The sequence below is a fragment of the Buteo buteo genome, chromosome 11, assembly GCF_964188355.1.
Source record: "Buteo buteo chromosome 11, bButBut1.hap1.1, whole genome shotgun sequence".
Taxonomy (NCBI): Eukaryota; Metazoa; Chordata; class Aves; order Accipitriformes; family Accipitridae; genus Buteo; species Buteo buteo.
In genome coordinates this window covers 32,355,718-32,368,533 of record NC_134181.1, presented here as the reverse complement: position 1 = coordinate 32,368,533, position 12,816 = coordinate 32,355,718, and the positions used below count along the sequence as shown (strand labels likewise).

Genomic DNA, 12,816 nt, shown 5'->3' with positions numbered 1-12,816 from the left:
TTGCCGATAACTCTGCTGGTAATTAACTAGAGAGTTTCAGGGAGCAAAGGATACCTCTGAAATGTTATGGCAGATACATGGTATCTAAAAAGCAAAGGCAATCTATTTTTTCTTATATTATTTTTCAATTTGATACAACTTCTATTTGTCCAAGGGAGGAAAAAAAAGTCCCACAGACTCTTAGCACATTAATGTGCTTTAGATTTTGCCAGTTATCCGCATTAAAGCAAAAACCTGCAGTATTTGGGTGTTGTTTTTTTTTTAAACACCAGGGGGCTGATTACTGTGAAATGATCTTAGGTTTCTCCCACTAAGTGGACAGACAGATTGCTACTTCTGCAACTTCTTTTTTGCAGTGCTGAATTCAGTTCCTGGTTGGAGCCTCCCCACCTGGGTCCAGCACTCCCCAGCATCATTTCCTCACACTCGCCATCTCGCTTCCCAGCCTGAGGCTGGGGTACGGAAAAGGCTCTCTGCATGATGTGGGAATGCGCACACTCCCTCCAAGCTGAAGCACGCACTGGACCACATCAGCACCGCCAGAGTCCTGCACCTCTCTCGTGCCCACACTGGGGGAGAGGAAATGGCACAGGCACACCAGAGCCCCAAATCTGGTGTTTCGTGGCAAAGGAGATAGTGGTGATGCTACAGAAAGAAATGCCACCAGCGCTAGCCAGACCAGCAATGAGATCTTTCCAGCATCCCAGTAAACAAGCTGGAATTTAAAGGGTTCTACAAGGTGACAATGAAACAAAAAGCATTGCTAGACACAACCCATCGCCTTAACTATTTTTTAAAAGAGAAATTTTACAAAGTGAGAACTGAAGCTCTTGCTGCCAAACTTCATCCCTGCTACCCTGACGAACACGGCAAGCCCATTCGCAGTGGTAAGCGACTCATGAACAGTCGTGAACATTTTGGGTCTCCGGCCAGCAGCCGCTGCCTTCACAACCCATTCTTCTCACAGGCAAAACACAGCTGTCAGGAGAAAAACTTGGAAGAAACTCCTCAGCGTGCAGGGAAGGGAACTGCCCATTCAGAAGGCGCTTTTTAAGAACCGGTCCTCTGAGCAGACACTGCCTGCTGTTGGGCATCATCCTGCTGCAGCCCAGGGACTGCAGTCCCTTTAAGACAAGGACGAAGGACAGAAGGAGGAAACACTCAGTTTGATCCGAGGAAGTAGAAAACCCCCATGAAAAGCAAAATCCCAGCCCCAGGAATGACTAAGCACAGAGTCGGGCACACATTCCCAGAGCCGCACCGGCTCTGAAGGTATGCGGTACAGAAATGCCATTGGGGGGGGGGGGGGGGGGGGGAGGACACAAACAAACAAAAAACAAACCTAAACCTAAAATTAAGGACCCAATTCTTTAGCAAGCCACATGAACTGCCTATGAGTGCTGTTTATAAGCAATCCCATCTGCCTGTATCTCCAGCTGATGCACAGATAACAATATATGGGTCAATAATCATTTATCTAAAGATATGTGTCAACCCATCTCTCCTCTGCTCTCAGACAAACCTTTTACAATAGCCACTTACTTTAACCCTGAATTATCTGCCTCTGCACATCTTCAGGGAGAAGCAGCACAGCAGAGAAAGAAGCAGGCAATTCCCTGTGATCTGAAAGCTCACTTTCTAAATCAAATCAATTTTTCTAACGTAATTTGCCTAATCTAAATCACTGACCCATGCATTTTCTCACAATCCTTTGACAAGAGCTGCACCAATTGAAGCAAAGCTAAAACACTTCAACCAGACCAATTCATAGAAGTCTTTAGAGGAATTCTTTCATCGCTGTAATTAATTCTTTAAGTACCACAGTGGGATGCTCTGAATTCAAACCCAGTCCAAGGAGTAATGATTATACTAATGGGAGAAGCTGTGCAGTAAATAAATGCAAGTGCCCTGCTGAAAGAGATCGTTTTCAATAGGAGACTGCCATTCAGGGAGATAACTGTGTTTTGGAGATAATAACTCAGATGATGAAGTCCCAGAGACTGGAGTCTGATACAGCAGTTCCCAGACCACGCACACCTAACCGGGCTGAACATTTTGATGGATACCCTTTGGAGCTGGGGCTGCTCCTGCTCTCAGCCCTTTGCTCGTGACAGCCGTGGACCCACCATGATCACTGCCTCAGACACGAGCCCATGTAACCAGCTGGAACAGTAGCGATACGGGGTCAATTCGGCTCAGCCGGCTGCAGACCCCCTCCCCAGCTAACCTTCAGCTGGGGCTGAGCATCGGCAATGCATCGGGAGCAGTCGGGAGAGCTGCAATTTATCAGCAGCTTTTTAAGCACATTAGACCACAGGCACACAGGAGGGCTGAGGGCTTTTCAACCATGACAAAAGTAAACTGCTCATGTCGGACGGGGCTCACTGCTGGGCTGTGCGCAGCCTCACAGGACTCTGCATCTTGCAGGCAAGGTCCTTGCATGGGGCATTCGGCCAGGGGACACAGGGAGCCCGGCTGCTGCTGATCTACACTTGGACTTGGCTTTATTGGCACCGCCAGCCACAGGAGGGCTAGTGGGGACTGCCATGCAGCAAGCAAGAAGGTGTGGGGACAGAGAGCCTAGGGGAGTTTGGGAAACCATCTAAAAGTTTGCTGTTTGGTATCAGAACCAAAGCAATGACTTCTCTTTGACTTTCCCTTTTTGTTAATTGGCTAAATGCAATAAAGCCTTCTAATGCATTTAATGTGTTGGGCTGCAATATGCTCAGAGAAAGGGAGAAAGATATTTTAACTCTGGATGAGCAGGATGCTTTGGTAAGACATAGCTGAAGCTGCACCCAGGAGCTGATACTCATCAAAGCCCCGCATCCCCCCGGGCTTACAAGAGACACCACTAATCTCATTACAACACTAGTAGTGTTGCAAATATGGAGGGCTTTGTGGTGAAATAAGGTGCACAACACTGACATGAGGGTTTTAAAAGGGCACATCTGAAGAACAGCTCCTCAGTGCAGTCCCTGAAAAGATGTCCCCAATCCCCATGAGCTGCCCGGCTCAATCACACCAGGGAGGTGATGGGGTGGGCACCACGGGCTGGGCTCTGCTCTGTAGCACAGTCTCATTTTAGCAATAAAGAACGTTAGCTCCCACCTCTTAATTTCTGCTTAAGACTTCCCACAACAGTTTTAACAGGCTGGTGCAAATCAAACTCAGCAAAATAAACAACTGTTAATTCAGCCCTTCCCTAACATAACTCACAGCACCCAGCCTTGCGATGCCAACTCTGGGGCAGCCTGAGAAAGCCCTGACACCCACCCACACATCTCAGCAGTGTCCAGGACGGGGCTTGGAGATGCCAAGCAGCTCAGCCACCAAAACAAGCCTGGGCTGAGACACAGAGGAGGAGATGGCACCCAAGCAGTGCTTAGCATACCAGGGCCAACGGACTGGCCATGCCACCTCAGCAGCCTTCCATCCAAGGTGAGCCTCACTCCTCAAAGAGCAGCAGCAAAAAAAATTAAATAAGCTGCCTTCAAAAAATAACCCCCGAGCCCAGCTTCACCCAACACCTCTGCTCTCCCTGCCAGCAGGACTTTCGGTATGGGATTGCTGTCCTGGACCCCTTCATGGGGACGATGGGAGAGCACAGACCACGTCTTCGATGGTGCCCACTCTCTTCTCTAAAGCCCCTTGAGATCTACACATGGAAGAACGATGAATGATTAATGTTTGAAAAGAAAAAAAAAATGCCCCAGCTGCAATAAAATTCATGCTACCTTCTGTTTTTCTCTTGCTTGTTTCTCTTCTTTAATGGAGTTGAGACTTTTTTGCACCAATACTCATGCTAATAACTTTCAGCGGGCTACTCCTAAGCAAAAGACAGGAAATGAGTAACTGAGCTGCATTTAAAAAAAAGAGGAGGAAACCTTTGTATATTAATTCTCGTAGCTGTCAGAGATGAGGATTTAATAATGTTAGTAACTAAGCTACTCCATTATTTCCAAACACCTTGGAGGAGAATGTCTTAGTGGGAGATGAATTAGATAGTGTGACTATAACTGCCTTCTGAGTATTTTCAGAGTGTAATCTATGGCTCATCACCACGTGCGTTTCAAGTCCTTGCCCTTTATTCTCCAAATAACCTCCAACTGTAAATGTATTTACATGCCAGGCTCAGCTCCTTCTTTTAAGCATTTCCCACTCACTGCTTAACCCTGGTTTGCAGATTTGCCTGGATTCAGTTTTGGATGGGTGATAAGGATGGAAAGTTGTGGATTCAGGTCATCCAATAAATGACAGAACGAAGCAGAGAAGAAAAAACGTAGGCGGAATATGGGAGAGGTCTAATAGGCTGTGATACGCTCTGCCAAAGGAAGCAGCAGAAGTCCTGCTGCCTGCATCACTGAAAACCAGCCACGCTCGGGAACAGACTGTACCAAACAACTGTTTGAGATGGGAAAGGCAGCTTATTCGCCAACTTTTCCAGCCCTAATTCCAGTGATTTGGGGATGGTTGAGGCATGCTGGCCTTTGAGCTTGCCAACAGAGCTCCGCTGCTTTCAGACAGCTTTTACTATCCTCTCTAGATGCCTCTGTGGCAACATTTTAAAAGCCTGTTTCATTGGGCAGGTCTATGTTGCATCCTTTTTGCGCTCAATGAAAGACAATCAGACTTTCTATGTTTATTGGTCCTCTACCCCCAGCTCTCTGACTTTCAGAACCACCAGTGACATCTCAGAGGGCTGTAGCCCCTCAAAGTCAGGGACAGAGGCACCGAGGGCTGATGGCTGTTGTCTCTCACCACACCAGGTGCTCACACCGGCCAGGGACTTGCCCCATACACACATCCAGAGCAGCTCCTTCCAAAACTCATCTCAGACTTGCTCCTTTTTCAGTCAAAAAATCTGGGTACCAAGGACAGTCAGCAGCTACCAACTATTTGCTGAGTTTCTAATTACCACTCGTTGCATAGAAACCTGCTCCATCTGCTCAAGGGTTCCCTTTTAGGGTGCACGGACTCTGTCCTTTTTTGGTGCAAGTTTCTTTTTCTTTTTTTTTTTTTTTGAGCTGCAGCATCCATTAAACATCCCTCCTTCCCCATCGTGGCAAAGGTCTTGCTGCTAAGCAAAAGCTGTGGCTAATTGACAACAGCTCCTAAACTGAGATATAAAATAGTTGTGTCTGTCACTCATGCAAACAGCTGGCTTTGGCAACCCAACTGCTAAATAATGTAAAATGGTTCATTTTTCTGACTCTGGGAAGATCCTTTATGAAAGGAATGAAAGTCTCCGGTGCTACAGAGCCAAGCCCTGATCATTCTTGCATCTTAAAAATCTAACATTGCCCATAAAATTCATAAGTAACATAAACTCTGTTCCTTCCACTACTCTCCAATCAGAAAAACTGGATTTAAATCACCTGCTGGCAGGTTTATTACAGGGCCCACAAGCAGATAAGGTCCTGTGCACCAGCCCTCTGCACTTAACGGGAAATAAATCTCTGCTTTGCCATCTGTTTTTGAAATGTTCCCATACAAGCAAAACAAAAAAACCCCAAAGATATCTGCACCTCTGATTTAATCTTCTGAAGGATTTTATTTCTTGGGTAATGAGGATGACATTTCCCCTCTCTCTAGCAGAAGTGCTTTTCCCCTCCAGGCCAACTTCACCCAGAGCTCCCTTAGCCCGTGACCAAACTCTCCCAACGTTGTGTTTTTAGGGTACGTGTTAGCCCTGTGCAGATAAATGGGCTTGAGATAGGGACAGCTGTTTGGCCAAAGGCACCATCTCCCACACCATCCAGTGGGCTGGTGCTGGTGGGAACACTGTCTTTGGAGCCTCCCGAGCCCCTTGGCTTGGCCAGAATAAGGATTTTGGTTCCTGCTTCTCCATTTAACCCCAGTTTGAATTGCATTGGTGGGGTTTTTCCAGCATTTCATTCCATCCAGGGCAGCTTTGTGGCACTATCACTGATGTCAAGCTGCCTAACATGCGTGGTTTTACACCATCCCCTCCCCATAACCATACCTCTGGTCCCTTCACAGTCTTTAACCCGAGGGCAGCACAACGCCCCGGGACAGGAGGACATGGCCACGCAACGGCAGAGCCCTGAGCACCCTCTCTCCCAAGATTTAGCATCTTTGTCACTAGAAGTTCATCCTTCTGCCATTGCAGGTCTCCTCCTCCACTGTGGGGGAAGCAGTGGGGCAGAGTGGCTCTCAAAGGCCAGTTGGGGCAGAGTGGCTCTCAAAGGCCAGTTGGGGCAGAGCGGCTCTCAAAGGCCAGTTGGGGCAGAGCGGCTCTCAAAGGCCAGTTGGGGCAGAGCGGCTCTCAAAGGCCAGTTGGGGCAGGCACACGGAGATCAGCAGAGCTGGTTTACACACAGTTTCCAATTAGTCTACTCAGCAGACAGCAGCCTCGTGGAAACCCCTCTGCTCCTGGCTATCCCTCACCCCCTCAGGGCACCCCTTTGCTTCACCCCCGACTACCACCATCACCAAAAAAAAAAAAGAGTTAAAAATCAAATGCTACACTTCATTTTTCTCTCCTTGCCTGAAGTTGCGAGCGACAAGATAGGATGTAATCGCCACTTTTAAAATCATCTCCTATGACAGGCAAATTGATCAAGTAGGGAGGCTGGGCTGCTTTTGAACTTGAACAAACTGATTTTCCGTGAAAGATGGTGTTTACATTGCCTCTCAATAGCCTGCTGAAATATGCATACCTCTTGCCATTTCATCACCAAAATTTGGGAAGAAAGAACATTTTGGGGGAAAAAAAAAAAAAGGAAAAAAAGAAAGCGTGCTTGAATCTGGAGCACATCATAAATTCATGAAGCTTTCTGAATACTTTCAGAAACAAACACGCTTACGTAAACAAAGAAAAGCTGAAAGTGTGCTGCAAGAGAATTTTTTTGATAGTGTGGAAGAAACGTTAATATTTACATTGCACCTGAGACTCAAGTCTATCGTGCAAGGTACTGCGCAAACAGCGAAGTCCTTCCACGTTGAATTTACCCACTGCAGACAACTCCAAGTAGCGCTTGCATTACTTCCCATTGCAGCACTCTCTGTCATGGAGGGGAACGGAAATACCCAGGGAAAGCCAGACACCTGACACCCTGTCCAGCCCTGTAAGTTATCTCAGAGGACCTCTTTGCTTGTAATTTCTGCCTGCCCATCCTCACGTGCGAACCTCTGAAATGCCAGCTGGAAAAATCCCGACAGCATGAAATCGAAGCATCTTCCACGACATCTAGAGCACCACATGGTAACTCACACTCCCCAGCCTCCGTGGCACTTAATGTGAGAGGATTTGACAGCCGAAGTCAGGAAAGCATCTCCATTGCCACCACGTGCCAGCACATCAGCTGAGCCACTGACAGGGGTAAGCGCTAACGCTATGCCAACAAATCAAGCCACTGCTTCTCATTAACAAACATTATATTTAGGCGGGGGGAGAAGGGGGAATCAAGTTCAGTGAATTTAATTTGCTGAGCTGATGGTATTTATTTCAGTGGGATGGCTCCTCATTCAGTGAGCTGCTTATTAAGGCCAGCAGATTTTAGTTTCCCTTGCTTCCTGCATGACGTAGGAGATTGCCACCTCCCTTTTGCTCCCTGGTCACACCTCCAAGACAGCACAGGTTTGCAGCCGCCTGCATAAGCAAGACACATTGCTCGGTGAAGCCACCTCTCCATCGCGGCAAAACTCATGCTTCATATCAGCATCAACCGCTGAAGTCTGAAGAGCAGCACCATGAGTTGTCATAACCCAATGCTACGAGTAACAATACCCCCCACTTCCTCCACCTTTCAGCAAAGGGACCCTCCTGGGACAGCAGCCAGGTCTCCTGAGCAGCCTGGCTTCAAAGCACATTTCTGAGGAGCTATGGAGAAGGGCAGGAGGGCCCCGACTCATTGTGGGGTCACCAGAGTAGAAATCTCCATCCCATGGGCACAAGTGGCAAAACCCTACATAGCCTAAAATGCTACATAGCCCAAATCCCTGCCATCCTCTCTCCAGGCTCTTTGAAACAAGGGAGTCCTTGCCCAGAGACGCTGTGCTCAGCAGACATCTGCCTGGGCTCAAAGAGTGACCAAATCCATGATGGCAAAACCATCACAGCAGTTAAACAAATGGATGCCATCTCTGGCTCAGGAATGCATCCCTGATCCAAAAACTCCTTCCCAAAACACAAACTGTGTCCCCATCTCGGTGACCCTCTGCTCTGACCTCCTACAGCTGCTCCTGGGTTCGTACCTTCCTTGCCATGCTAAGCTGCTTTAAATGCAGAGATAACAGGGCTTGGAGTGAGAGTCTTAAGAGCGTCTATCATTCCCGGTAATAAAATACAGCAAATTAATTGCACTTTATTGATTTATTTTTTTTTAAATGTAACTATTTTGGCATTCAAACCTCAAGAGACTCTATTGATCAGCCAGAGAGTCAGATGTCAATGAATGGAGCTTTGCGACCAAGCCTGACAAATTGAAGAAAATAATCAAAACCTGAAAACAGCGAGTGATATGGACTTCCCCATTTCAAATATACAAAGGGGGCTGCAGCATCGGTGAGAGGATATTTCTGAAGTGAAAAATGCTGCTCAGGGCAAGTCACACAGTTGCCTCCTGCATTCCCAGAGAGCCCAATGCTGGTCACAGCCGCGATGCATAAATCCAGAGCAGCTTTACTGACTTCAGAGGAGCTGCTCTGGATTTACACTGATGGGAAGTAAAATCAGAATATCTGAAATATATCGCTCTAATGGATGTTGGAGCAAGAGGCAGTATAATAATTTTAGACTTCTCCCCCCACCACACTATCCCCCAAATCACATCAGTTTGGACAGTCATTGCATAAAATGTTGAGATCTGCGCTAATGGGGGGAAAATAACCTACATTTCAACAGTTTGTATGATCACATTCTGCAAATCTATTGTACAGTAGATAATAGAGGTCTTTCATTTTTGTTCCTGAAGAGCCTCTGCATAAAAAGTGCCTCCATATTATGTAGAGTGATACAGGGACACATAATAAAATAAGCATAATGTCTCTCCACCCACACCTCCCTGGAGCCAGAGCCTAAAAGCAATTTGCAGGTCTTTCCTCACGCACAGATCACGACAGCGCAAGTGCATCTTACAGGGGCTGAAGCAGTCAGTTTGTTCAATAAGCTTTGCACGCCTGGTCCCCGTGCTGCCACACTCCCCTCCACCAGCCCCAGCCCCACGTTCCCACATCTGCTCCTGGGTGCACGGCGCTGCCCACGCACAAGGCAGGGGAGCGAGCTGGTGAGACAGCACCAGGCAGGAAAACAAAATATTCAGGTAATTCATCCAGGTCATTCACAGGATACCTATTCATATAACCTCGGAGACAGCTCTGCCGCCGCCGGCAAGGAAGGCGGCCAAAAACCCTGCCTAGATGCCAGCAACAAACAGGGGCCTGTTGCCAGCAAGAGACATCCTCGAGCTCGGCGTGAGCGGCCTTCGGCTGCCAAACACACACGCACACCCTCTGCTCGCAGCCGCACGCACGCCAGCAGCCGGGCCACCGGAGACCCGGGGACAGGAGAGTGATCTCTTAATTGGACCTTCACAAAGCTATTTAGGGGACCTGCCTGACAGGCGAACAAATGCCACCTGCTTTGAAGAGGCTGGAGGAACTCAGCCTGGTGCACCCTCAGTCCCCGAAACGCAGCCTGCCCAGAGCCAGCCCCGGCAAGGGGGAAGGGAGCAAAGGCACATAAATAGAGAAAAATGGCAAGTGCCCAACACGACCGTCTGTGTGAGCTGGGAGCTTTGCAGAGATGGCAGCACCGCGGCATGACTCATGCAGGTGTCTCTCCCGTCTGCAACAACCCAAACCAAGATGTGTTCCGTTAACCCCTGTAATCCAGAGCAGAAAGGTGACTTGGAGCACAGCGAGCTGCAGGAAGGTCAGCACAGCCCCGGAGGGAGGTGTTCCCGGGCACTGCCACCACTCGCCTCTTTCGGAAGAGGTTTCCCCAGATCCCAAACCCCCTCTCCACACAAAGATGTTGCTGGGCTCCACGCCAGGGGTGGGACAGGGCAGGGGCAGCGCTCTGCTATGAAAGCGAAGGGATGCTACAGCCTAGAGAGGAGAAAGAGGCGCAGGCTGGGGGCAGATTCGTTATTCACAGCTTGAGCTGAAGGCGCACTGCGAGTTCCTAACGCACACATTGTGCAGGGAGGCATTCAGAGAGCAGGGGAGAGGGATGGGTACGATGGTAGGTTTGCAGCCACAAACTGTTTCAAAGTGGGTTTCCATATGTTTAAGCACTCAGAGCGCTGGAAGAATTACACCCACAGCCCAATCTCACCATGGTAGCTACCCACACAGGAGGAGACAGGAGGGGGGAATATCAGAGAAAAGATTATCATTAATGTGTCAAAGCAATAAAAAAAAATTTAAAAAACCAAGAAAACCTGCTCCTTTGCTGCTCTTAACTCTCTCCTCAGATAAAAGGAGAGCTTTACACAGTACAGGGGATCGCACTGGCAACGGACAGCCATCACTCCGCCGGGGCAGTACTGACCCACAGGCAGCTCATGCCCTGCGTCCCACGCTTGGTGCCCCACTCCCCACGACCTGCACCCTGCTTTCTGTGCCCTGCACCCCACACTCTGCACCCCAGTCCCCATGTCCTGCTCAACAGGATTTCCAGGTGCCCCCATGGCTGCACACACCCCAGGCAAAGGAGGGAGCCAGAGGGCAGGGGCAAGCAGTGTTTTTAGGGTAAGCAGAGCAAGGACCCCCTTCTGTCTATCATGTGTATGTTCTCCCAAGGCTGATGCCTCCTTCCTAGCAAACTGTTCCTGCTGTCCCTGTAGGGACCTTTCCTGAAACACTTCCCTACCACAACGCATTCCCTGTGCCCTCCCCAGCAATGACAGCTACTGCTACTACCCCTCCCAGAGATCATTCCTTTTTCACCTAAAAATCCTTGCATTTAGGCATATTCCTAAAGCCTCAGTGAAGTTTCCCCAGTAGCCCAGGCTCCGTGCTACAGCCAAACACGAGCACCATCCCAAGCAGCAGCAAAGGCAAACGAATCACTGAGCAACTTCAGCACCGATGCACCTTAATTAATTTGCTTTTAACGACCCCTATTTATTAAGAACAACATCTGCCAGGGAGCTCACATGAGCAAGTGGAGGAAAACATGCCAGGAGAGAAGTCCTGCAAAAGACTTTCCCAGGGGCAGCGATTCAGCTTGCCAGCCTGGGGGTGAGCCTTTCCCCGGCAAGCACCCGCGACTGGGACCCAAAAGGCTGCTCCTGAGTTCAGCTGCGGGGAGGGGGGGGAGGGGGGGGGGGGGGGAGAGAAAAAGAAAAGAAAAAAGAGCGCGAGATGCTCCAAGCCGCGCTCTCCCAAGCCCCAGGTGTGCTGCCTCGCAGCTGGCCGCAGTTAGGAAATCCCACCATAGCTCACCTAAGGGCCTGATCCTGCTCCCCACCGGCCCATGGAAACCCACTCTCCTTAAAATTAAGTGCAGGAAAGGCAGCACAAGCATTATTTTTTAACTCCTGTACATCATTCATTCCCCACCCACCCACCCAAGGATATCCAGGAGCGGTGGGGAGAGCAGGGGGTCGGGAGTCCCGTGGGAAGCCCCAAGCCCCGCGACCCTTCCCCGGCCCCCAGCACTCCGGGAAGCCCAAACTTCTCCTTTTTCCCCCCAGGCTGGCAGCGATCCGCTGGCAGCGGCCGAAGCCGTGGGGCAGCCCCCCACGCGGCGGGCCGGGGAGCCCGCGACACGCGTGGGGAGGAGGCGGTGGGGGAACACGGGGAGGCGACTGTGGATGCGGCGGGGGGGGAGCTGCCGCGGTGGAGATGGATGAGGACAACTTTGTGCGCCCGAGAGCCGGGGATCTGCGCGCGTCCCATCCGCGGGCGCGCAGAGCAGCGCGGAGCGCCCGGCGGGGGGTGTCGTGCGGGAGGGTGGGGAACAGACACGTCGGTGGGAAAACTGGGAAGGGGGAAACAGCCATAAATAAAAACAGGGGAAAACATAAAACAAGGAGTTTAAACAAAACAACAACAAAAAAAAAACCCAAAACAAAACACCAAAACACCACGGGGCCGGGGTCGCGGCAGCGGCGCTGGGGGTTACCTCGGCACAGGAGCAGCAGCGGCGCCAGGAGCAGCGCGGGGCCCCGGGAGAGCATCCTCTTTGTTCCATGCCCAGAAGTAGTCATGGTGCTGATTTATTTGGAGAGGGGCGGCTTAACGGGGCGGGGGGGGGGTGTGGGGGGTGTGCTGGGGGTGTCGCGGCGGAACCGCTAACCACTCCCCCCGCGCCTGCCCGCTCCCCTCCGCTGCGCGGCTCCGTCCGCCCGCCCGCCCGTCCGGCGGCGGGGCCGGGCGCCCCGCGGAGGGGACGGGGGGGGGTGTCCCCGCTCCCCGCCGGCCCCGCACTCACGGCCACCCCCGCCGCATCGCCGCCCCGGGGGGGGCAGCGGGCGCCGCCCCCGCCCGCCGCCGCGGCGGCGGCGGCGGCAGCAGCAGCAGCAGCAGCGCTCCCCCGGGGCAGCCGGGCGCTGTGCCGGGGGCTGCGGCGGCGCGGGCGGGCGGGCGGACGGACGAGCCGGGGCCGGGCGGGGGCGGCGCCGCCGCCGGGCTCACCTGCGGGGGTGGGGGGGGCCGGGGCTCGGCGGGGCCGCCCCACAGGTGCCCCGCTGCGCCCCCCGGGGGTGGGGGGGAACTACGCGGCTCTCGGGAGCCCGAGCGGGGCCAGCGAGCACGGGGTGGGGGGGGGGGGGCAGAGGAGCCCCGTGTGCCCTTTTCCGCAGGACCGCCACCCCACCGCCCACCTTGTTGGCGGCCCGGAGA

The 12,816-nt window shown here is 51.6% G+C and overlaps 1 protein-coding gene across 1 annotated transcript in view; it reads right to left on the bottom strand.

Annotated features, from left to right (window-relative positions):
* The window catches only part of TMEM132B (transmembrane protein 132B), a 259,623-nt gene extending 247,441 nt beyond the window's left edge, over positions 1-12,182 (bottom strand). Inside the window, exon 1 of the mRNA XM_075041445.1 lies at positions 12,098-12,182. Coding sequence (XP_074897546.1) covers positions 12,098-12,182 — 85 coding nt within the window. The remainder of the gene's footprint in view (positions 1-12,097) is intronic.
* Between the last annotated feature and the right edge of the window lie 634 nt (positions 12,183-12,816).